At 41.6% G+C, this 27,279-nt stretch overlaps 1 protein-coding gene across 5 annotated transcripts in view; it reads right to left on the minus strand.

Annotated features, from left to right (window-relative positions):
* Window positions 1-27,279, minus strand: part of LOC125450825 (AP-3 complex subunit sigma-1) — an 85,788-nt gene that overhangs the window by 41,948 nt on the left and 16,561 nt on the right. For all 5 annotated transcript variants that reach the window (XM_048527093.2, XM_048527091.2, XM_048527096.2 and 2 more), the window contains exons 2-3: window positions 13,444-13,535; window positions 12,541-12,652 (exon numbers count right to left, since the gene is read on the minus strand). In XM_048527093.2, coding sequence (XP_048383050.1) covers window positions 12,541-12,652; window positions 13,444-13,535 — 204 coding nt within the window. The remainder of the gene's footprint in view (window positions 1-12,540; window positions 12,653-13,443; window positions 13,536-27,279) is intronic.

Raw genomic sequence — 27,279 nt, forward strand, 5'->3', positions numbered from 1 at the left:
TCTAGGCCCAAAACATCAAGATTTCCTGATCCTATGATGCTGCTTGGCCTGCTGTGTTCATCCAGCTCTACACCTTATTATCTCAGATTCTCCAGCATTTGCAGTTCCTACTATCTCTGAAACAATGGGCAATCTGTTCATTTCAAATTGCAAAACTGTGAAACATAGTTTGATAGTGAGCATAATTCAGGAGACACTGGAGCAGTTGCACATTCTTTGGTGAGTTAAAGTTTGAAAAAGTGGCAGTTTTACCTACAATTTACTGGAAATGGCTTTGAACAGAGCTCTCGGATTTGAGCAAAGGAAATCTTATTTTCTCCCTAAAACAACCTAAAATTTTATTTGTAACTCACATTTAATTGAAACAAACATTTAAATTCTGTTCATCCAGACTTCAAAACGGATATACAAACTTTCCGCTGGTAAACAGCTGAGGTTTATAGCATCATAAAATTATCTTAAGCTTTCATTCGTACACCTGGGACTGAGCTAAGTTACAGCTTTTAATTACAAGCATCTCATTGAGTCTATACACTGAGTGAGATTTTTAAACAGGGCACCAGGAGTCATGTGAGTAAATGGGTGAGGTGAATGACTGACTCCTTAGCTTAGGAAAACAGTTTACCTTGTATAAGTTAGTTCTCAAAGTAATATACAGGAAGAAGCTAGGTGCTGAAAGTAGTTGAGGTCTATTCTTTTTCCCAAGATATAAAATATCACCAAAGGGTGGTTAAGGAAATATATTTTTACAAAATAGCTGATAAAATAATTAGTAGTTGATATGTGATGTGTGACAGTTGTGGCATTTGGATACATAATCACCTGAATATTTTGCACGAGGTGGTCACACATCTAAAGAGAGGATCAATAGTCAAGAACATGGGAGTACGGCTGTAACAAAAGCAGATAAGGTGATCAGATTACACAGTTGTCCATAAAGTATGAAGTTTGATCAGCTTGATTCATATGATCAAACTGACCTTGGCACTGTGGGATAGGAAGTAATTTTGTAAGGGGGGCAAAAAGTAATGGAGTGGTAGTAGGGGACAATACAACGATGGGGACTGTAACCAAGAGTGAGAACACAGAAGGCCATATTCCTTCAGAAACTGGAGAATCGGAGATAACAAGGTATAGAGCTGGATGAACACAGCAGGCCAAGCAGCATCAGAGGAGCAGGAAGGCTGACATTTCAGGCCTAAGGGTCTAGGCCCAAAATGTCAGCCTTCCTGCTCCTCTGATGCTGCTTGGCCTGCTGTGTTCATCCAGCTCTACACCTTGTTAACACAGGAAAGGAGCAGTCACTTTATTGGGAGTTCTCTATATACATTCCAATAGCAACAGATACACTGAGGAACAGATTGGGAGCCAGATTTTGGAAAGATGCAGAAGTAATGGGGTTGTCGTCATGGGTGACTTCAACTTTCCAAATATCGACTGGAACCGCCAAAGTGCAAATAATTTAGATGGAGTAGATTTTGTCAGGTGTGTCCAGGAAGGATTTCAGACTCCATTTGTAAATAGGACGACTAGAGGGCAGGTTATATTGGATTTGGTGCTTGGCAACAAACCAGGTATCAGATTTCACAGTGGGAGAGCATTTTGGTGATAGTGATCACAACTCCCTGACCTTTACTATAGTCGTGGAAAGGGATAGGAGCAGACGGTATGGGAAAGTATTTAATTGGGGAGGGGGAATTACAATGCTAATAGGCAAGAACTGCAGAGTATAAATTGGGAATAGATGTGCTCAGGAAAATGCATGACAGAAACATGGAGGTTGTTTTGGGAGCACTTACAACGAATGCTGGATAGGTTTATCCCACTGAGGCAAAAAAAGGAATGGTAAGGTGAAGGAACCTTGGATGACAAAACATGAGGAACATCTAGTCAAAAGAAAGAAGGAAGCTTACTTGAGGTTGAGGAAGCTAGGATTGGAATGGGCTCTACAGGGTTACAAGGTAGCCAGGAAGGAGCTGAAGAATGGACTTAGGAGCGTTCGAAGGCGGTATGAAAAAGCCTTGGAAGGTAGGAATAAGGAAAAGCCCAAGGCATTCTACACTTATATGGGGAACAAGAGGATGGCCAAAGTGAGGGTAGGGCCAATCAGGGATAGTGGAGGGAACTGGTGCATGGAATTAGAAGAGGTAGGGGAGGTCCTTAATAAATATTTTGCTTCAGTATTCACCAGTGAGAGGGACCTTGTGGTTTGTGAGAACAGCATGAAACAGGCACATATGCTCCAAGTTGATATTAGGAAAGAGGATGTGCGAGAAATTTTGAAAAACATAAGGATAGATAAGTCCCCTGGGCCAGACGGGATATAACCCCAAGGTTACTACAGGAAGCGAGGGAAGAGACTGTCGTGCCTTTGGCGATGATCTTTACATCCTCATTGTCCACTGGAGTAGTACCAGATGATTGGAAGATGGCAAATGTCATTCCCTTGTTCAAGGGAGGGAATAGGGATAATCCTGAGAATTACAGACCAGTCAGTCTTACTTCTGTGGTGGGCAAATTATTAGAGGATTCTGAGAGTGTGTGTTTATGATTATTTGGAAAAAAAAAGTTTGATTAGAAATAATTAGCATGGCTTTGAGGGGGGCAGGTCATGCCTCACAAGCCTTAATAAATCCTTTGAGGATGTGACAAAACACATTGTTGAAGATAGGGCAGTGGATGTGGCATATAGAGATTTTAGCAAGGCATTTGATGAAGTTCCCAGCGGTAGGCTCATTCAGAAAGTAAGGAGGAGTAGGATCTAGGGAAATTTGGCTGTCTGGATACGGAATTGGCTGTCCAATAGAAGGCGGAGGGTGGAGTAGATGGAAATTATTCAGCCTGGAGCTCAGTGACCAGTGGTGTTCCGCACTGATCTGTTCTGGCACCTCTGTGATCTTTACAAATGACTTGGATGAGGAAAAAGAAGGATGGGTTAAAGTTTGCTGATGACACAAAGGTTGGTAGAGTTGTGAATAGTGTGGAGGGCTGTTGTAGGTTGCAACAGGAAATTGGCAGGATGCAGAGATAGGCAAAAAAGTGGCAGATGGAATTCAACCCAGAAAAGCAGAAAAGTGTGAAGTTAATAAAATGTGAGGCTGGACGAACACAGCAGGCCAAGCAGCATCTCAGGAGCACAAAAGCTGAAGTTTCGGGCCTAGACCCTTCATCAGAGAGGGGGATGGGGGGAGGGAACTGGAATAAATAGGGAGAGAGGGGGAGGCGGACCGAAGATGGAGAGTAAAGAAGATAGGTGGAGAGAGTGTAGGTGGGGAGGTAGGGAGGGGATAGGTCAGTCCGGGGAAGACGGACAGGTCAAGGAGGTGGGATGAGGTTAGTAGGTAGCGGGGGGTGCGGCTTGGGGTGGGAGGAAGGGATGGGTGAGAGGAAGAACCGGTTAGGGAGGCAGAGACAGGTTGGACTGGTTTTGGGATGCAGTGGGTGGGGGGGGAAGAGCTGGGCTGGTTGTGTGGTGCAGTGGGGGGAGGGGACGAACTGGGCTGGTTGAGGGATGCAGTAGGGGAAGGGGAGATTTTGAAACTGGTGAAGTCCACATTGATACCATATGGCTGCAGGGTTCCCAGGCGGAATATGAGTTGCTGTTCCTGCAACCTTCGGGTGGCATCATTGTGGCAGTGCAGGAGGCCCATGATGGACATGTCATCAAGAGAATGGGAGGGGGAGTGGAAATGGTTTGCGACTGGGAGGTGCAGTTGTTTTTTGCGAACTGAGCGGAGGTGTTCTGCAAAGCGGTCCCCAAGCCTCCGCTTGGTTTCCCCAATGTAGAGGAAGCCAGACCGGGTACAATGGATGCAGTATACCACATTGGCAGATGTGCAGGTGAACCTCTGCTTGATGTGGAATGTCATTTTGGGGCCTGGGATGGGGGTGAGGGAGGAGGTGTGGGGACAAGTGTAGCATTTCCTGCGGTTGCAGGGGAAGGTGCCGGGTGTGGTGGGGTTGGAGGGCAGTGTGGAGCGAACAAGGGAGTCACGGAGAGAGTGGTCTCTCCGGAAAGCAGACAGGGGAGGGGATGGAAAAATGTCTTGGGTGGTGGGGTCGGATTGTAAATGGCGGAAGTGTCGGAGGATAATGCGTTGTATCCGGAGGTTGGTAGGGTGGTGTGTGAGAACGAGGGGGATCCTCTTTGGGCGGTTGTGGCGGGGGCGGGGTGTGAGGGATGTGTCGCGGGAAATGCGGGAGACGCGGTAGACGCGGTCAAGGGCGTTCTCGATCACCGTGGGGGGAAAGTTGCGGTCCTTAAAGAACTTGGACATCTGGGATGTGCGGGAGTGGAATGTCTTGTCGTGGGAGGAGATGCGGCGGAGGCGGAGGAATTAGGAATAGGGGATGGAATTTTTGCAGGAGGGTGGGTAGGAGGAGGTGTATTCTAGGTAGCTGTGGGAGTTGGTGGGCTTGAAATGGACATCAGTTACCAGCTGGTTGCCTGAGATGGAGACTGAGAGGTCCAGGAAGGTGAGGGATGTGCTGGAGATGGCCCAGGTGAACTGAAGGTTGGGGTGGAAGGTGTTGGTGAAGTGGATGAACTGTTCGAGCTCCTCTGGGGAGCAAGAGGCGGCGCCGATACAGTCATCAATGTACCGGAGGAAGAGGTGGGGTTTGGGGCCTGTGTAGGTGCGGAAGAGGGACTGTTCCACGTAACCTACAAAGAGGCAGGCATAGCTGGGGCCCATGCGGGTGCCCATGGCCACCCCCTTAGTCTGTAGGAAGTGGGAGGAGTCAAAAGAGAAGTTGTTGAGTGTGAGGACGAGTTCAGCTAGGCGGATGAGAGTGTCGGTGGAGGGGGACTGGTCGGACCTGCGGGACAGGAAGAAGCGGAGGGCCTTGAGGCCATCTCCATGCGGAATGCAGGTGTACAGGGACTGGACGTCCATGGTGAATATGAGGTGTTGGGGGCCAGGGAATTGGAAGTCCTGGAGGAGGTGGAGGGCGAGGGTGGTGTCACGGACGTAGGTGGGGAGATCCTGGACCAAAGGGGAGAAAATGGAGTCCAGATAGGTGGAGAGGAGTTCGGTGGGGCAGGAGCAGGCTGAGACGATGGGTCGACCAGGGCAGGCAGGTTTGTGGATTTTGGGAAGGAGATAGAAACGGGCTGTGCGGGGTTGGGGAACAATGAGGTTGGAGGCTGTGGGTGGGAGGTCCCCTGAGGTGATGAGGTCGTGAATGGTGTTGGAGATGATGGTTTGGTGCTCGGGTGTGGGGTCATGATCGAGGAGGCGGTAGGAGGTGGTGTCGGAGAGTTGGCGTCTGGCCTCGGCGATGTAGAGGTCAGTGCGCCATACTACCACTGCGCCACCCTTGTCTGCGGGTTTGATGGTGAGGTTGGGGTGGGAGCGGAGGGCTGCCCGTTCTGCGGGGGAGAGGTTGGAGTGGGTGAGAGGGGTGGAGAGGTTGAGGCGGTTGATGTCTCGACGGCAGTTGGAGATGAAGAGGTCGAGGGAGGGTAGGAGGCCTGGGGGTGGTGTCCAGGAGGAGGACTTGTGTTGGAAGCGGGTGAAGGGGTCAGTGGAAGGAGGGTTAGGTTCCCGGTTGAAGAAGTAGGCATGGAGGCGAAGACGGCGGAAAAACTGCTCTATGTCCGACCGTGACTGGTATTCGTTGATGTGTGGTTGTAGGGGGACAAAGGTGAGCCCCTTGCTAAGGACTGACCGTTCGTCCTCAGTCAGTGGGAGGTCTGGGGGGATGGTGAAGATGCGGCAGGGCTCAGTGTGGCTGTCTCCTCTGGGGTTGCAGGAGTGTGAAGTGATTAATTTTGGAAGGTCAAATTTGAATGCAGAATACAGGGGTAATGGTAGATTACTGGCAGTGTGGAGGAACACAGAGGGATCTTGGGGTCCACGTCCATAGATCCCTCCAAGTTGCCACCCAAGTTGATCGGGTTGTTAAGTTAGTGCATGGTATCTGGGGTGTTGGCTTTCATTGGCAGGGGAATGGAGTTTAAGAGCTGTGAGGCTATGCTGTGGCTCTATAAAACCCTGGTTAGACCATACTTGAAAAATTGTGTCCAGTTCTAGTGGTCTCATTATAAGATAGATGTGGAAACTTTCGAGAGGGTGCAGAGGAGATTTACCAGGATGCTGTCTAGACTGGAGAGCAGGTCTTATGAGGAAAGGTTGAGCAAGCTAGGGCTTTTCTCATTGGAGCAAAGGAGGAGGAGAGGGGGCTTAATTGAGGTGCGTGTACATGATGATGAGAGGCACAAAAAGAGTGGTCAGCTAGAGACTTAGTCCCATGGTGGAAATGACTATTACAAGGGAGCATAATTTTAAGGTGATTGAAGAAAGGTATAGGGGAGATGTCAGAGGTAGGTTCTTTACTCAAAGACTGGTGGGTGCGTGGAATGCACTGTATGGCAGTGGTAGTGGAGTCAATACATTAGGGATATTTACCACCTCTTGGATAGGAACATGGATGAAAGTAAAATGTCAGGTACACAGGGTAGTCTGATCTTGGAGTAGCATAATAAGGCCGCACAACATCATGAGACCGAAGGGCCTGTACTGTTCTATAATTGTGATGTGATAGCTATCACAGAGACACATACATGATTACAGACTAGTAGTGAGAGATTTCAGAGTTTGGATTCTGGACTGCGTCGATGAAGGGGTTTTATGGTTAACTTACAAGAATTGCTGTAGCCACAGTGATTTATTTTTTAGGAGAAGCATGAATGTGTACTGAGGTTAATGGGAAATTGTTCACATTGGGAAAAATTTTACTACCACGCTGAGTAAGCAATGCATTTGGCTTTATTTAGAAGATTCTGGAAATTCTCTGTTCCCTTCTGGCTTCAGGGAAACCTCCATAGTTTGAATTGAGTTAGCATCAGAGTCGGAGCGCTGAAACAGACCCTTGGCTTCAGCTCGTCCATACCAAACAAGTTTCCTGAATTAAACTGGTCCCAGTTGCCTGCATTTGGCCCAATTTCCTTTGAACTCCTCCTACTCGTATGCACATCCAAATGACTTTTAAAATGCTGTAATTGTGCCTGCATTTACTGCTTCCTCTGGCAGTTCCTTCCACATACGAGCTACCCTCTGTGAAAAAGCTACTCCTCAGGTGCCCTTTAAAACTTTCTCCTCTCACCCTAAAAGTATGTCTCCTGGTTTTGAACTTGAAATAACCGCACAGAGGCCAATATCCCGTCACCATGTCACCCTTTATTTACTTGTGCACAGTACACTGGCTCAGAGTTGGTTTATATCGGTCCACCAAGACTTTCCTGATTAGTCCAGGTTAGGAACCTCGATCAACTGCTTCAGTCAACAAGGTCAACTTGCTTCCAGTCACTACAGAACTCCTTCATGCTCGGGAAAAGAGCCTGCACAATCACCATATCTCATGATTTTATAAACATCTATTAGGTCAACTTTCAACCTCCTGCATTTCAAGCCTATCCAGCTTCTCCTTCTAACTCAAACCCTCTATTCCCGGTAATGACCTTGTAAGTCTTTTCTGCACCCCCTCCAATTTAGTGACATCCTTCCCCTTGTAGGGTAACCAGAACTCTGGACATTACTCCAGAAGTGGCCTCACCACCATCCTGTGCAAACTCAGCGCAATGCCCCAACTCGTATACTCAATATTCTGAGCAATTTAGACAAGCGTGCTCAACCCTTGTCTACCCATGATGGAACATGATCTTCTAGAAGAAAGTATTTCCTCTTCCCCTCAACACGTTTCCTGTTTCTGAAACAAAACAGTCATTTTGTGTTAAGCTGTGTACTATAGTCAATTATTTACTTAGCTCTGCACATATGACAGTCATTTGAGGAATTAATTGCAATATTTTCAAAAAGTAAAAACAGAAAAGCATACAATCAAGTTTTGAGAAGTTATCTTGGTCTCCCCATTAAAATGGTGAGTCACTAAAATTGTGAGTAACTACCTGAACACAGCAGCACTCTAACAGCAATGGAGAATACAAAGTTGTGCTTCACAATGTGGAAATCAGAACCTTAAGAAGAGTTGTCATCTGAAATAGTTTGATGAGGAGCTCTGAGGCAACATGGTCACTGTGGAATTCTGAATATTGTTCGAAGTCTACTGGAAACTATTTGCATGCGTCAGTGCTTGCAGGAAAGAAACAACAGTTAATCCCACGTGCCTGTGAGATTACAGATTGTAGCATCTACTTAAGTGAACTGTCCAGTTATATCTCATTTATGTTTCTTTTGATTTATCTCTTAAATGTGTCTGTTTGTCTATCTGTCTTTGCAACAGCATTGGCCAGAATCAAAAAATGGTGTTTACTGCACTGATTAGATTATTTTGTTGTTTAAACTTTGCTCTGCTAAAGCTACTGCATTATTAATAAACTGTTAAATCTTTTGGTTAAGCTGATGTCTGGTATCAGTTATTCACAAAGTATGGGGTACATTCAAAAGTCTGGTTATGAACTATTGGTGTCAATTTTGAGGATCACTGAATGTTTTAATGTTACTGTTGATATAGGGATACAAAGACTGGTTTGGTTTGAGTGTCTCTTCACGTCATGATAGTAACTCCTACTAATAATATTAAAGGTACACTGGTGAAGGTGAGGTCAACTAGACTTTTCCTATTTGATGGTACATTCCGGACTGTTGCAGGCCCAATTTGGCAGCTTTAAACTGCAGAAGCCAGCCAGTAGCAGTGTTATATTAATTACGCTTAGTGATGGATGTTAAAGTCCACTCAAATTATATTCTATGCCTTCAGTATTTTAAGTATCTAGTCTTTGTGCACTTAACATGGAGAGCGTCAATTCCTCAGCTAAGAGAAGCAGCTTGTGAGAAAGGGTCACCAGACCCAAAACGTTAATTCTGATTTTCTCTTCACAGATGCTGCCAGACCAGCTGAGCTGTTCCATCAACTTCTGTTTTTTGCTCCTGATTTACAGTAACCGCAGTTCTTTCGGTTTATTTTAAGCTTGTGATCAATAGTGGGTACAGGCTGAGAATGATTTACTGTTGTCCTTGACCTTGAGAATGAATGATAAAAACTAAAATTCACTAGAGAGATATTATCTTTCTGATTTTCTACCAATAAAAATTAATGAGTTAATTTTAAATATGTGTAACAGCACATTCATCTGAATACAAGAATAGAACAATCTGCTAAATATGTTTTCATCTACTGCACTCTGCAAGGCAAAAACACTTCAGATATAGTCCAATCTGTTCACTTTGTGTTGAAGAAAGTTTAATTGTTTTGAGATCCTCTTGGGGGTTGACTAACTCAGTTGGCTGGTTTGCAGTGCAGAGTGAAGCCAACAGAGAGGGTTGAATGAGGTTACTACAAAGTGACTTTCTCAGAATCCTATCAGACCTTCTTCTAGTACAAGTCATTGAGAGTGGCCAGTTTGATCTGTTTGCTATTTTAGAACAAGCAGTGAATCATCATGTGAATAAACAGGATTCTCAAGCCTAGTTATAAGACTGGGCTGCTAACGCAGCCTCTGATTTACAGGTAATTGTTATAAATAGATAAAAATCGAACTTTGTATCCTTCAATTACCTGTTGAAGCCTGCTTGTAAATTTCAAAGGCACAGGTCAATGTTCCTCTGCTTATTTCTTTCTTAATCAATTGTGGGACATGAGCACTGCCGCTGGCCAGAATTTATTGCCTGGCCCTAGTTGGCTTTGACGAAGAGATGGTGAACTGCATGCTTTAACTACTGAATAATAGACATGGCCCTTCAATAAAGATGCCATATTTGTGCAGTGTTCTTCAATGTTTTGTTTGTATTAATTGCTAGATTTCTTATCTTAAAATACTTGAAGCTTTTTGTCATGATAACAAGGCAGTTTCTACCGTTGTCCCATGTGCATGCGCAAAGTAAAGATATTTAAAATGTAATCTAATTTTAGCACTTTTCATTTTCTGGTTACTGTCAAAATTCTTTTGCATCATTGGTCACTTGGACAATTTGATGCTACCACTGCAGTTTTGCACTGAAATACATCAGAACACTCTCTTCTCATCACGTATTGGATTGCAAATTTGACAAACTCATCACTATATCTTTCAATAAGCCTTTCATTTTGAGGCAAAGAATGAGCATCCAAACATGACTGCATATTCCAAATCCCAGACCAACATTTTTATTTATAGGCTTATTGTCCTCCTATGATGTATGGAACCTAATGTAAATCATCAATGCCCGGTGCCCACCTGTCTCTTCTATTTGCATTTGATGAACAGACAGTAGAAACATTCTGTCATTCCCTCAAAAAGCATGTTTTACTTCATGCTGTGCAGAAGAAACAAGAACGATGACGATCTGAGGCCGTTTTGCATTTGTGAAAGCCTTATCAGAAGAAAACTTTGCTAAGTCTTGGAGATATTGGTTACACAAATCATTGTTGTTGTTTAGTATGGTACGTTAAAATTTGAGTGAAATATAATGTATCTTTCAAAAAACAAGAGCAAAGCACGGATGTACTTGGGCTGCTTGCTTGTAATAAACGTGATCTAAAATTCCTATAGCAGAATTTCTTCACTCTGTGGTCCAGTACAAGAAAAATTAGACAAAGGAAACCACGATCACTATATGTTCTAGTCTTCCTGGGACTTCATGTAATTATTAACTTGCAAAAACACCAAGTTCAGAAAGAAGGAAAACTTCAGATGGATCTGTCAGCTATATCGAAGCACCGTACCAAGATGAGATATTGGCGAATTTGATAAGTCAAACAGGCACCTTATTAACATCTGAGGTTAATCAAATGTGATTTCCCTTTCATTAATCCATGATGACGTTGCCCAACCTTATCATTAGAGGCAGAGACACAGACTGTGTTAACATGATTTTTAAGAACCCTGTTACCACATCCTTTTATAGATTCTAGCATTTTTCTTATGACCGATGTTCAGCTAACAGGCCTATAACATTTTGTTCTGTCTTCTTTCTTAAAGTTGTGCTTTTCACCTTCCAGCTAGCCAGGACCATTCAGAGTCTAGAGAATTAGGCCTTCTTCAACATTCATGGATGTAGATTCATCAGGTCCAGGAGATTTATTCAATTATTTACTTTGTTTTTGTTCATATTAAGATCCTGCAGTTTCTGGTATACACCAGTCTCTCAATTCTGTTACTCCCGAGAGCATTTTATTATTTTTGGCCATTAAGGCAGACATTAAGGATTAGTTCCCCTGCCAGTTCCTTATTCATCGTTACAAATTGTCTTGAGTCTGCTTTGTTTTTTTTTAATCTTTTTCCTTTTCAAAGACCTACAGAAAATTTTATCATTCATTTTTATGCATCATTAGTTTCGTCTAACATTTTGTTTTACAATCTTTGATCTGTTAACCATGATTGGAAACTCTCCTTTAATGTGCAAAAATTAAGCAGTAATGATTTTGTTGCGTACTAAATATTATTTCTTTAAAAAGTTAGATATTGCCTCTCTACTCTTAATGTGGTTTTCTAACCAACATGAGCCAATTTACTCCTCATAGCTTTATAGTTTCTTTTATTTTTCTTCTAATGAACTTGTTCCGAGATGGAACTTCAACTTGGGTCTCCTGGGCCAGATGCAGGAACGCTGCACTATACCACAAGATCATTGTTTCTTTGTTTAGAGTGCTAAATGCAACAACAGCCAGAAATAGTGATGACTTTCCAACATTCCCAAAAAGTAGGGTTCTTTTGATGCAGTGGTGGTGTCCCTATCTCTAAGCCAGCAGGCCCAAGTTCAAGTTCCTCCTGCTCTAGAGGTGTGCAATAACATCCCCAAACAGGTTGATGAGAAAATATAATAAAAATCTCCAAAATGCAAAAATTAGCTAATCAGTCCTTGCCGACCAAGATAATAAAAATGAAAGCAGTCTCAACCAATAACTCAATATCATTTGTGCGATTAGGCATTCTTTTAGTTGTTTAATCATTAAACAGGACAAAAGCACGAACCAACTTTCTTCAAAATTGACAGATCTAATTGGCTGTATAGAATTGGTTTATTACTGCGAAACTGTAATGTGGTCATAGGTCAATGCAATGCTTCAGCACAAACATAAGACTGAAACGACCACGGGGTTATTTGCCCATATCTATAAATAGCACTGAATTACAGTAAAACAATACAGTTTCATGCTGTAACTAGAGTCAGAACAAACAGGTTTAGTGTTCCGTATGGGCCGTTTCTTGTAAAATGGAAAGGAAACACTGCATTGAAAATATTTGCAAAGTAGGGCAGCACAGACTTTTTCCTCTCTAAATAAGTTAGGTTGAGAAAACTGCTTCCTCATGTATCATGAATGACAACATCAAAATCAAAAATACAAGTTAATAGTAGTCAGGTGCCGCATTCTAATGTCTGAGCATAGACTACTCAATCTGTTCAGTCGTCATGTTACCATTCCAGAGTTTTTAACTGGAGTCCTTCTTAACTGAAAATTAGTGTTAATACAGAAACCTAACAAATTACGCTCAACAGGCAAATGCTGCAGGTGATATTCACTCATATCAGAAACACGGGGCTATTATCTATAGCTGGAATGGTTGATGTTCAAACTTGTGAAACAATGCACGCATACCTGAATTAGGTCCAGGATGCCCAGTTCGCTCTCTGAAGAATCCACACAGAACACAAAATACAAAGTTGCATAATGTCTGTAAATAAGTTTATTATCTGCTCCGCCAATTAACCTAAAACAGAAGAAAAAAAGTTACAGAAAAAGACATTACACATTTTGTGCTACATCTTTTATTGAGCCTGACTAAATGACTTTTTACATGGCTTCTCCTATTTATTCGTCAAATGACTTCTTTGTGAAAGAAAATTTGAATTTTTTTTACTTTCAATGAGCAAAACAAAACTGGCACTTTGTTTGTCACTTCCCAAATTCCCAGAGAGAGGACTAAATCCTGAGCTTGTACATTGTTTGCAATGCAATCTTGGGATATCCCTAATCCTGCACTATGTATTTTGGTACAGAAACATAGTCTCTTGCTGCATACATGTTTCAATCAGAAAATGCGCTGCATTTACACTTTGGAAATTTCTGCACAAAAAGGAGTAGTTTGTTGTCAAAATACAAGCCATTTGATGTGGGTAGATCTGAAAGTCAACTTTGTTTAACACACAACTGGGCAACATTTGAATATCTACAACCCAGACATGCACATAATAACATAAAACCATCAGAACTTGTTATTTAGGGGGAAAAATAAATCAGTGTTATCCCTTAACACTGATAACTAGAACAAAACATTGCATCAGGTTACCACTAGAAATTGTTGTGAGACTATGTTAATTTGATACATTGTAACACAATACACAGCCTGGTTCTAAATTTCTTTGAGCAATTAAACTGATCCATTTTCTGTGGTATTCTATCCATAGATATAAACTAAAACACTGTGTTGAATTAACTGAACTGCTCACCTCAGACTGGTTGAACTTTTTTTTAAAATCAAAGTCAATTTACATTACTTACATGCCACCTTCTAGGAAATTACAGACATTTTCATCTCTTTTTGACACTAGGTGGAATGTCTCCCTTATAATTTGTTGTTGCGTGTCTTCACTCTGTAAATAAAGACAGGCTGATTTATAATTTAAAACCCTCTGACATGACATACAAACTGGAAGATAATACATCTTTTAAAATAAAGTCTTTGTGCAGACACTACTAACTGTAAGGCTTAAAGCCAATCATACTGTATAGTAAAAGAAAGAAGTATGTAGCAAACAGCTCCTGCATGCTCCATAAACACCTACAAAACTTTGGTTGGATATTACATAGGCAAAGTGACAAGAAGTGGAGGAGTGGGGAGGCGAATGGAGGCTAAAAAAATTATATTTGAATCCACAGCAAATTGTTGCAGGGACCAATAATGTTGGTTTCTGATATATTTAAATCCAAAAGCCTGTGGAAAGAGAAAAGAAATGCCTTTTAATATACAAGAGGAAAATATCACCACATTTGCAGGACAACAATGAGACTTGGATGTATAAGATTGAAGCGCTTATCCCTGGATTTCTCACATCTATAAAAATTTTTTAGAGAAGTGCACATTCAAAATAGACTAAATTACACGATTTACACCCTGGCCAATGCAGCAGTTGGTGACAACAGTGATAACACACTGTGAAGGTATAAAAAGAAAGACATTCCTGGATCTATTTTTGCTCGCTCTGAAGACTGGTAACTTTGCATTTTACTGTCTACATGAGCTTTGCCAGCCCCAACTAAACAAATCACAACTTTGACCATTTAAATACTTCTAAATGCTTTGCTATTTCATCCATTATAATAGACACTAACATTTTCCCAATAACAGCCATTAAGGTAACTGGTTTATAGTTACAAATTTTTGCCTCCTTCCCATTTGAAATAAAGGTGTTACACTGGCAGTTTTCCATTCCTTGGCACTTCTTCAAAATCTAGAGATTTTTGGAATATTACTACTAGTGCATTTACTATTTCTGCAGCTACTTTTTAAAAATATCCAAATACACGTGCCATCAAGTCCAAGAGATTGTATCAGAGATAATGGGAACTGCAGATGCTTGAGAATCCGAGATAACAAAGTGTGGAGCTGGAAGAGCACAGCAGGCAAAGCAGCAGAGGAGCAGGAAAGGTGGTGTTTTGGGCCTAGACCCTTCTTCAGAAAATGAGGGAGGGCAAGTGGGTTCTGAAATAAATAGGGAGAGAGGGGGAGGTGGATAGAAGACAGATAGAGAAGATAGGTGGAGAAGAGACAGACCAGTCAATGAAGCAGGGATAGAGCAAGTAAAGGTGACTGTAGGTGGGGAGTTAGGGGAGGAGATAGGTCTGTCCAGGGAGGATGGGCAGGTCAAGAGGGCGGGATGAGGCTAGTAGGCAGGAGGTGGGGGTGGGGCTTGATGTGGGAGGAGAGGATAGGTAGGAGGAAGTACAGGTTAGGGAGGCGGGGACGAGCTGGGCTGGTTTTGGGATGCAGTGGGGGGAGGGGAGATTTTGAAGCTTGTGAAATCCACATTGATACCATTGGGCTGCAGGGCTCCCAAGCAGAATTTGAGTTTTTGTTCCTGCAACTTTCGAGTGGCATCATTGTGGCACTGCAGGAGGCCTAGGATGGACATGTTGTCCAAGGAATGCGAGGGGGAGTTGAAATGGTTCGCGACTGGGAGGTGCAGCTGTTTGCTGCGAACGAAGCGTAGGTGTTCTGCAAAGCGGTCCCCAAGCGTCCACTTGGTTTCCCCAATGTAGAGGTAGCCACACCAGGTACAGTAGATGCAATATACCACATTAGCAGATGTGCAGGTGAACATCTGTTTGATGTGCAAAGTCATCTTGGGGCCTGGGATGTGTGTGAGGGAGGTGGTGTGGGGGCAAGTGTAGCACTTCGTGCAGTTGCAGGGCTCAATTCGATGACCCAGGCTAAAATTGAGGAGGCTCGGTGCCTATAACTGTATGTGGTTCTTGTAAGCCGTATGGACAAGAGTGGGGATGGCAGGTTGGATACGAAAACTGACCATGGCATCTTTACACAAGGAGCCATTTAAGTTGGGGTTAGAAAATAGGAATGTAATTACATTAGATGCTGTACAATTAAGCTAATAGTATTCTCTGCAGGAGCATTGAAGGTTGTGTTGCCCGTGCAGCACTAAGTTTAAGGATGTCTCATCTAGTTGGAAAAATAAAACTTGAAGGGGGAGGCTCCAGTAGTCATCTTCCACATGGGTGCCATTAACAAATGAGGTTCTGCTGACAGACTTAGAACAGTTAGGAGCTAAATCAATATAGCAAACATCCAAGGTAATAGTCTCTGGATTACTATATGGACCACGGCCAAACTTGCACAGGGTAAGCAAAGTTGAGGCTAAGGCGTCATTTTCAGGATGACAATCTGTAATTCATGGAGTACTACTGGGATCAGTGCTGGAGCAATAATCATTTCCAATTATCGTAGAATCCCTAATGTGCGGAAACAGGCCCTTCAGCCCAACAAGTCCACACTGTCCCATGGATCATCCCACCCAAACCAATCCCCTTATTATACTAATGTCTTGGCTGATGCAAGATGAATGTACTATAGCCAAGTTTGCAGATGACACAAAAATAGGATGAAGGACAAGTGAGGAGGGTGATAGAGTATACAAAAGGGATATAGATAAGTAAAGCAAGTGGACAAAAACTTGGCAGATGGAATATCATGTAGCAAAACGTGAGGTCATGCGCATTGGTAAGAAGAATAGAAGAAGTGAATATTATTTAAATGGAGAAAGACTGGGGAAAGCTATTGAACAGAGGGATTTTGGAATCCTTGTCCACGAATCACAAAAAGCTCCACCTAATACCTGCAGGTAATAGGGAAGGGAGACAGAATATGGGGAATGAAATCTAGATGTAGGGAGGTTGTACCAAAACTATAAAAAAAGGTACTAGTCAGACCACAGCTGGAATACTGTGAACAGTTTTGTACACCTTACCTAAGAAAAGATATATTGGCATTGGCGGCAGTCCAGAGAAGGCTCACTGGGTTAAGGTTGAGTAGGTTATAACTGTACTCATTGGAATTTAAAAGAATAAAGAAACCTTATTAAACCATAAAAGATTCACAGGAGACTGGACATAGTCAATGCAAAAGGTTATTTCCCCTTAGGGGAGAATCTAGGACCAGAGGGCATAGTTTCAGAATAAGGGGTTGTACAGTTAAGACGGAGAGATGAGGAGAAATTTCTCTCAGAGATAATGAATCTGTGGAATTCTTTACTGCGGAGGGCTGTCAAGGTTGGGCACACCTAGTATATTCAATGCTATGACAGACATATCTTTAATCAATAAGGGAATCAAGGGTTATAGGGAACACGCAAGAATGTGCAATTGATTATCATCAGATCAGCTATGAGTTCATTCAAGGATGGAGCAGACTCAATGGACTGAATGGCATTCTTCTGCTCCCACCTTTTATGGTTTAGCCTACTTCGGCACATATTACTATTCTTTCAACTGTCCGGTGCATTTATATTTTTTTTTACTCAAATATGTACCACGATCTTTCTATAGTTCATGAAGAGGATGTGTGTATATTGACAGCAGCAATTTTCTCTCATTTACTGACTATCACTCATTACCCTCAAGATGGTGGTGGTAATGCACTGTGCGCTAGAAATTCACAGAGCTGGTAGGCAAAATGTTCAAGAGCTTTGACTCAATGACATGGAAAGAATGGCGAACAACAAAACACCAAATCAAGATGGTATGTAATTTGAAGGCGCTTGGGTTCCCACGTGCCTGCAGTAATTCTTCTAGGTGGTATAGATCACACGTTTGGGAGGTACGGTTCTGAAGAAGCCTTGGCAAATTACTATAGTGCATCTACTGAGTGGTGCACAGTGCAGACACAGTACACGAGTGGTGGAAAAAGTGAATGCTTGAAGTGCTGTAGGGAGTCATCAATGAAATGTGATATTTGTTCAGGATGATATTAAGTGTAAATTTAGTTGAAGCTGCACTTCTCTAGGCAGGTGAAGAGCAATGCATCACATGAGTAACATGTGCTCTGACAAAATTTCATCTGACCCTGAGTCACCAACTATAGAATATCCAGGAACAAAAAAAGTTGCTAGAAAGGCTCAGCAGGTCTGGCAGCATCTGTGAAGGGAGAAAACAAAAAAGAGTTAATGCTTCGGGCCCAGTGATCCCTCGTCAGAACTGGTTCAGACCCGATGCTGTCAGATCTGCTGAGCTTTTCCAGCAACTTTGATCTCGTTCCCAATTTACAGCATCTGTAGTTCTTTCGGTTTTTACAGAATATCCAGGATCCTTCCTGATCTTGTAGTTGCAATATTTATGGCTGATCTGTTTGAGTTCAATGTGAATAGGGATGCTAAAGTTGTTGATGGTGAGGAATTAGAGATTGGTAATGCAACTTAGGAGGAAAATGCCATTAGAGGTGGTTAGATTCTCTCTTACGATGGTCTTTGGCTGACACTTAAGTAGCAAATAATATGTGTGCACACATCAGCCAAGCCAGGATACAAATATAAATAAAAAGGCCAGTTGTGAGAGGGATACAAACAGTTTACAGACAGATACTGATAGATTAATGAAGTGGGCAAAAAGCTGGCAAAAGTGCTGTAATGTGGGAAAACATGACACTTTTCCACTTTGGAAGGGAGAACCTAAGAACAGAATATTATTTACGTGGGGCAAAAAACAAAGTTTGAGAGTATTTGTGTACAAGGCTAGCACATGGATGCAGCAGGTAACTAGGAAGGTTAATGGGATGGTAGCCCTTATTTCATGGGGGTGGAGTATAAGAGTAAGGATATCTTCCTGCAACAGGTGGAGGCCATATTGGATTACTCAGAGCAATTCTGGTGCTCTTACTTAAGTAAAGATATTATTTCAGAGGCAATTCCCAAAAGGTTGACTAGGATAATCCCTGGTGTGAAGATATTTTTGTATGAGCAAAGGCTAAACAGTTTGGGACTTTACGCATTACAGTTTAGAGGAATGAGAGGTGATCTCATTAAGACAAATAGGATTCTTACGGGGCTTGACAGTGTGTATGCACATTGTATGTTTCCCCGCATGGGGAACCCATAGGTTACCAAACAGCATAGTCTCAGAATAAAGGATGGCAATTTAAGGCTGAGATAAAGAAGAATTTCTTCCCTCAGAAGGGTGAGTATCTTTGGAACTCCTTGTCACACCACAAGCAGCTGTGAGGGAAGAGTCCTTGCGTATATTTAAGGTTAGAATAGATGAGGTACTTAATCAGAAGAGAAAAAAACAAAATCAATGGTTATTGATTTTGAGAAAAGGGCAGGAAAGTGGACATTAGGGAATGTCGGATCAGCCATGATCCTCTAGAATGGCAGCAGCTCGTTGAATATCCAACTTGTGTTCCTTTTTTGTGTTCTTGCTGCAACATGGCTCAGACTGCTTCATTACTGGAAGACAAAGTGAAATGGAACACCAGGCAATCATTAGGGAATATCCATACTTTTAACATTATGAGGAAGAGAAATTCATCAATGAAAGCAATGGCAGACATTTGGGGGTGCAGGACATCATTCAGAGGAACTCTTGCTGTGGAATGGAGCTAACTTACAGCAACCACAGCCATCTTTCTTTTGTGATGATTTCTAATTACTTCAATTTCTCATGGGCTGTTTGGAGCTGCCTTAATGTCAAGTGCAGTAATATTCAGCTTGCTTCTGGAATTCAGAACTTTAATCAGCAATCAGGTTTACAGTCCAAGCTGTAGAACCAAAACTGTGCTATCAGCTAGGTTACTTTTTAGTCATAGCACATTCTAGTAAATCAATTACATTTTTATGGGTGGTCGAGCAGAAATGTCTGCTGGGTTTGAATTTGCCCTGTCTTCTGTAATAGGCTAGAATTAGGAATTTTTCACTTTTTCAAATAAGTGCCAGTATTGTAGCTATGCTGGAACAATGTGTCAAGGGTCATATAGCTGGTTCTGGAACTTAAGTCTTCAGCACTACAGTTGATGTTGTCAGGGCCCAAACACTCTTCTTAATATCATATAGAGTAAATAAAATAAGTTTAATACCAGCATCCATAATGGTAGGACTTCAGAAAGTTGGGAATAATGGAGAATACAGTGGTCAAGATAAAACATCGGCTCCAATTTCTGGCTGAGATGACTGTGAATGATTCAGCCCCATTTTTTGCATCTCTGGCTGTGCTCTGCCATCAGTGAGGATGAAAATGTTCATGGAGCCCCCACAATGTTAACTTATTAACTATCTACCACAAATGATGAGTGTGGCAAGACTGCAAAGCTTTGATCTGATAGACGAAGCTACGTGATTTCAAAATCAGACCACAACATGTTACTGACACTACTTAGCTGAAATATACAATTGCTATGACATGAAATAGACAGCCAAATCAAATTAGCCTCCCATCCCTGTATTGCAATACTGTAAAATTAAAACATTCAATGACCCTTAAAATTGATTCCAATGGTTCCTAACCTGACTTTTTGAATAATCAGTACAGACTTTGTGAATGACAGATACCAGACACCAGGTTTATGTCTTAAAAAGATTTAAGAATTTATTAACAATACAGTAGCTTTAGCAGTGGTAAAAGTTAAGCAACACGGTAATCTAATCATAAACAAGAACAGAAATCACTCAGAAAACTCAGCAGATCTGACAGAATTTGTGGAGAGAAAGTAGATTTAGTGTTGAGTCCAATGGCCCTTCGTCAAAACTGGTAATCTAATTAATGACAATGATTTATACTCAAATTTCTTTGATTCTCGCTCCCCACTCAGTGACAAACAGCTAAACATGGCTAAGGAAAGAAATAAGAAAAACAAAAATAGCTGGTATGTAAAGGGCCAGTTCACTTAAGTAGACTCCATGATCTGTAATCTCTCCGGCACTTAGGATGGTATCTTGATTGGTTTCCTGAAGCTACCAATTTAAGCTAACAGCTTCCAGTAGGTTGAGAAATGTTCGCTTAATACCTACAGCAGATTTTATTTTTTGAACTTTCAATCAGATAATAAATGGGGAGGATAACCAAGGAGCAATCATCTTGTATCTTTCCTACTTAAGCACAATCCTTCCTACTTAAGCACAGTTGAAAAACCCGTTCAATCTTTAATATTAGTTTGTTTCCTTTCTCATTCACTGTGTTAGACTGATTGGCACCATAATTCAGAGGGGGCCCCGTTAATATTCATATATCTGCTATCTGTTTGGACATAATGTACCTGGGCAACAAAACATCTACAGAGTACTTTAAACAAAAACCAACCTGTAAGTAATTTCTAGGCCTGGCCTAATTAACAGCATTCAATTTGTTTGTTTTGTTTTGAAAAAGCAAGCAGCTAATCACACTCCAAAGAATATCTTCAGCTCTAAGCTCACTGTTCATAGCTCCAAACAAAAATAAAAATTAGATCGGGACAGAATCTGCATTTATAAAGCATTTTTAACAAAAACAAATTGTCCCACAGCTTTTCACGGGAACACTATAAAGCAGAATCCGACACTGAGGAACACAAGCCAATATTAAAACATATGGCCAATAGGCACACTTTTAAGGAACATCTTAAAAAGGAGGAAAAGTAGGCGAAGAGGTTTAGAAAGAGAATTACAGGGATTGCAAGTGTTAGCACATGAAGGCAGTGCCAGCAACGGAGTGATAATTAAAATCAGGAAGTCAGAAGGTAGAGGAATATTACAGAGTTTGGGAGGGGCAAAGCCATACACAAGGCATTTTAAAAAAAGGAGAATTTAAATGGAAGCCTTATTCGTCTGGCCACTAACAGGAGCGCAAAACATAGAACATTACAGCACAGTACAGGCCCTTAGGCCCTCAATGTTGTGCCGACCTGTCATTACCGATCTCAAGCCCAGCTAACCTACACTATTCCATGTACGTCCATATGCTTGTCCAATGACGACTTAAACGTACCTGATGTTGGCGAATCTACTACCGTTGCAGGCGAAGCGTTCCATTCCCTTACTACTCTCTGAGTAAAGAAACTACCTCTGACTCCGTCCTATATCTTTCACCCCTCAATTTAAAGCTATGCCCCCTCGTGCTCGCCGTCACCATCCTAGGAAAAAGGCTCTCCCTATCCACCCTATCTAACCCTCTGATTATTTTATATGTCTCAATTAAGTCACCTCTCAACCTTCTCTCTAATGAAAACAGCCTCAAGTCCCTCAGCCTTTCCTCATAAGACCTTCCCTCCATACCAGGCAACATCCTAGTAAATCTCCTCTGCACCCTTTCCAAAGCTTCCACATCCTTCTTCTCACGCGGTGACCAGAACTGTGCACAATACTCCAAGTGCGGCCGCACCAGAGTTTTGTACAGCTTCACCATAACCTCTTGGTTCCGGAACTCAATCCCTCTATTAATAAAAGCTAAAACACTGTACGCCTTCTTAACAGCCCTGTCAACCTGGGTGGCAACTTTCAAGGATCTGTGTACATGGGCATCGAGGTGACTGCTAAACAGGAATTGATGTAAGCAAGGACACGGCATTTACCTAACCTTAAAATGTGCAAACAGCAGGAGAGAAGACCAGACAAGTGGACATTATTACCAACATACTTAACTTTCCAGAGGTATTAGTGAGGGTTTCGATAGATGAGCTAAGGCAGGGGCAGAGTCATGAAATGTTACAGTTGGAAACAGGTGTCCAGTATTGACATAGTTGTCTATTTGGAAGCTCAGACTCGAAGGAACTTTTCTCCTTGGTGGAAGGCTTAATGACTAGGGAGTGCAGATTTAAGTTAAGGGACAGGAAGTTTAAGAGGGTATGTAAGGTATTTTTTCCCCACTTACAGGCTGTACTGGAACTCTCTGCTTGCAAGGACAGTAGACGCAGAGACCTTCATAACGTTAAAGAAGCATTTAGATGTACATTTGCGATGCGAAGGAGTACACGGCTATGCACGATGTGCTGATGGGCCATATTCAGTGGTATAGACTGAATATACCACTGAATATTAGAGTCTAGACAATGTGGAGCTAACATTTCAAACTGTCAGGAAGAGGGCAGAGATTGGAAACCAAAAAACAATGGTTTCAGTCTCCTGAATATCTAATTGGATAAAATTTCTACTCATCTAGCACTGGATGTTGGATAAGCAGTCTCATAATTTATGAATGGTGGAAAAATCAAGAAAAACAGGTTGGAGATAGAGGGGAGTATCATCAGCATGTGATTGGAAATAAAAAACTACATTTTCAGAAGGAATTTTTAAGAGATAGCCTGGAGACAAGGAAATTGGAGAGGACAGAGGATAAATCCTTGAGGGACACACAGATTTTGCACATGGTAGAAGAACTGAAAAAGATTAATGCTGAGGGATGCTTCATGCACAACCCTTTAGGTGGTCATATGGACTTGATGGCAGAACGGCTTTAGATCTCACAGCATTAAGACCTCCTCTCTCTGTAACAATGCCAATCATATCGGTTTAACTTATTAGCTAACACGCAGTAAGTTGTCATGTTTAAGACTACAGCCTCTTCTCGCTGACTAGCGAGTGGCTTTCCCTTACTACATTAGACCAAGCATGCCCTTTAGATGCCTACTCTGAGGCAAGATGGTGGCAGCAAATCTACCTTGTGGTGAGCAATAATGCAGGAAGCCTCATACAACATGGTCTGTGATGATGACATTCGCACAACAGAACCAACAACATAGAATTTAGGGCATTATCACTGCTTATCTGGCTAAATTCAATAGATAAAAATGGAAAGCTGTCACAAAAACACAGGAAGTGCCAAGAGTTGACCATGTAGCCAATTGAGCCCACACCATTATTCAACATGTTCATATCTGATTTTCAATTTTAACTTTTTTCCCTTAATTTACCATATCACTTGAATATCTAAAAGACAAAAAAAAATGTCCCTTCTAAGCTTTATAAATATTCAACATTGGTGTAGCACCATCTTCTGTGGTGGAGAATTTAAAGAATTCACAAACCTTGCATGAAGAAATTTATCTTCCCAATAGTCTCAAAGTACTGGCCCACACTATCCAAATAGATAGCAAAAGAGAGAGGTTGGAAGGAAGCTATGCAGTGAACCTTACCAAGGATGCAGAATAGCAAAGATATAATCTGCAACCTTGATAAGATTTTAAATTTCCAAATTTTTACTGACACAAGTGGAAATCTGATTAGAGGATTCAAACATGGAACTCTGGAAAGGTGGTCATGCATTCGAGGGGTTGGAATCAGGGACAAGAGCAACAATACTTTTACAGATTTGAAGGAGAAGAGAATTTGGAGATGGATTTTCAAAACAAAACAAAGTTGAGAAGGCTTTGTATTTGAAAAAGATGAGCAATGGTCTCAACTTTAAAGGAGAAAGCACAGCATTGAGGACAGGTACTGTTAGGACCAAGACAAGTTAAGCAGTCAGCACTTTAATGTAATTAGAGTCAAGACGGCTGGAGTGGATCTCATATGAAAGAAAAGTTCAGGGACGGAATAGGAAAAAAAAAATACAAGATCAGGCACAAGAAAAGGCAGAACTTACAGAAAAAGTTTGTATTTCTGTGCTGCAGCATCAAGTTGGCACCTCATTTTTAGGTTTGCCTGGTACTTCTCCTGCACTTCTGAGCCATAGCTGGTTGCCCTAGTTCAATGGTAATGTTAGAATCAAGGATATTTCATAATGTGCAATTTAAGATTCTCATCACAAAGTAGTTACTGTCATCAATACCAAAGACACTAATACAAAAAATGACATTAGTAGGGATGGCAGTGTTCTTACTACCTTCCAGAAGCCCAACGGGGCAGATATATCCTTCAGGATTCAGTTCATTCAGTAGTCGAGCTTTCAACTCATTGTTACTGAGGGGAATGCAAGTCTTCTAAAGAAATTTTATGTGCTTACTACCCTCAATATTTCTTCCAACATGTGTTCAACTTAAAGGAGTTCTGATTCATAAGCTGAAGGAGGAAGATAGATGATCATCTAAAAGTCTCCGTGCTCTTGCTGGACCTGATGTCGTGAGACTTCATGTTGGTTCACATTAAATTTTAGTACCACTTTCTCCTGACTGTTTAACACTTTGCTACCATCTTTGAGGCATCCACCATGCCAGCTGGACAAAACACAGAAGAAATGGCCATGTAGGAAACTGGGACACTGCTTCACTATTCTGAGACACAGTTCAACCAATTTTGGCACATGCCCAGACATTCACAATGGGGACTTCGCAAAATAGACTAAGCTGGTTTATGCATTTTCATGTTTTATTAGACATCTAGATCAATTATAGGTGGTCCTTCTGTTTTATTATAATTTTTCATAGCGCTTCCCAAGCCATTTCAAAGGGCAAGTAAATGCTTTTAACTGTAGGTCGAGTCACATACATAACAAATAAAGGTAACAGCAAAGCATTTTCTGCCTTAAAGGACATAGTGAACAATGTGAGATTTTTTGATAATGACCAAATCATGGTCACCATTACCAATTCTAGCATTTTGTCCTAACTCTAGATTTATTTAGTTGGATGAATTTAAATTCCCAACTGCCAAGAGGGTTTTGAACTCACATCTCAACGATTCATTCAAATCTTTGATTTTATGAGCATTATTTTATTTTATGACCAATTACATGACCATTATAGTATCATATGCCTTGATTCTTTTCTTCCACTCAAGGACATTCTCAGTTCACCATTTTTCTTGTCCGTTAAACCTCTTCAGCATTTTTAATGTCCAGCATTCACACCTGCAAACGTACTATTTGTGATTTGCAGCACAGGTACATTACACATTACCAGCTTAGTTTCACAGAAATATTGCTCTGTATTCTTAGGAGGGTGGTGGAGAGATGTTTTTCAGACTAGAGGCCTGTAACCAGCAGTGTACAACAAGGATCAGTGCTGGGTCCATTGCTTTCTGTCATTTATAAGTGATTTGGATGTGAATGTGGAAGGAATGACTAGTAAGTTTGCATATAACACCAAAATTGGTGTAGCAGACACTGAAGAAGGTTACCTCAGTACAACAGGACCTTGATCAGATGCGTCAAGGAGTGGCAGATGGAGGTTAATTGAAACATGAGGTGCTACATTCTGGAAAGGTGAATCAGGGCAGGACTTAAACACTTAACAGTGAAGTCCTTGACTGTGTGTGTGTGTGTGTGTGTGTGTGTGTGTGTGTGTGTGTGTGTGTGTGTGTGTGTGTGTGTGTGTGTGTGTGTGTGTGTGTGTGTGTGTGTGTGTGGTGAAACAGAACGACCTTGGGGCGCAGGTTGATAGTTCCACAAAAGTGGAGACACACGTAGACAGGATAGTGAAGAAAGAACTATCTTCTATCATTGCACTGATATTGGTCAGTGCATTGAGTATAGGACGTGACATGTTATGTTGTAAAGGACATTGGTTAGATCACATTTGGCATACTGCGCACAATTTTGATCTCCCTCCTATGTTAAAAATGTTGTTAAACTTGAAAGTGTGCAGAAAAGATTTACAAGGATGTTGCCAGGGTTGGAGGGTTTGAGCTGTAGGAAAAGGCTGAAAAGGCTGGGGCTATTTTCCCTGGAGCATCAGAAGCTGAGGTAACTTTATATTGGTTTACAAAATTATGAACGGCATCAATTGGGTGAATAGCCAAGGTCCCTTCCCAGGTGACAGGGGAAAGATTTCAGAGAGACCCAAGGGGCAACTTTTTCCACAGAGGGTGGTGTATGCATGGAATGAACTGCCAGAGGTGGTGGTAGAGGCAGGTACAATTACAACATTTAAAAGGCTTTTCAATGGGTACGGTATAGGGATAAGGGCCAAATGCTGGCAAATGGGATCAGATTCCTCCAGGATATCTGGTGACCATGGACGAGTTAGACCAAAAAGAGTCTGTTTCTAACCCATACAACTCTACAACACTACTTTGGTCATCTATATTTACTAGGCTGCTCAAATAAACTACATTTGTGTGGCATTGTCTTACCACCGAGAACTGCTTTGCCCATTTTCCTAACAAGCACAATCTTAAAAGAGGTCTTTTCCGACTCAGTAAATTACATTGCTGTAATACCTGGAAATCGTGTGTAGTGTCATGAATTGGCCTTTTCATATCCATTACTTCTGCTCATCTGTATTGGATCCATACCTGAATATTAACTCTTCTAGTCTTTTGAGAGGTGCTGACTGGTCTGCTATATTTCTAACAATGTGTTCTTTTGTTTCAGATTTCCAGTAGCTGGATTTCTTTATAAAAACAATATATTTACTATTTTGTTTTCATCCCAATGCAGTGAGAATAAACATGTTGAAGACAAAATGGCAAATACCTCTTCTGATGCATGCTAGGGTGCCAAATCTATCATTAATGTGCAAACTGGCCAGCACTTTCATTGCCTTGGTTGGGAAGCAATTTTAAGCAACTTGCTGGATTAGTGCATTAATTTTCATTAAACTTGTTCAATGAACCGTAAACACCAATTTGAGACAAGTACTATTTAATTGATACTGCATCAAGTATTATAATAAGAGATTAATGTTTTTGGTCCAGAAAATTAACAGCTTAAAGTACTGAGCGATATTTTTGCATGTAGTAAATAGTAAAGAGATTTTTTTTTGAATATTAGCAGTTTTTCCTTACTTGGGTTTTCACTCTCTCACTTCAATCATGTTTTCCCTTTGTCAACATGTAGCTAATTCGATTTTGGAAAAATGTTTATTTCACAACCTTTAAATTAGTTGTGCTATCCCATTGGCTCCGTAATTTCCAAGGATCGCAACTGCCCCGCTGCCACCCTCAGCAAGTTATATGGCGAGATTGTCCATTCTGAAGCTCAGCCATGCAA

Source organism: Stegostoma tigrinum, chromosome 3 (genome assembly GCF_030684315.1).
Source record: "Stegostoma tigrinum isolate sSteTig4 chromosome 3, sSteTig4.hap1, whole genome shotgun sequence".
NCBI lineage: Eukaryota > Metazoa > Chordata > Chondrichthyes > Orectolobiformes > Stegostomatidae > Stegostoma > Stegostoma tigrinum.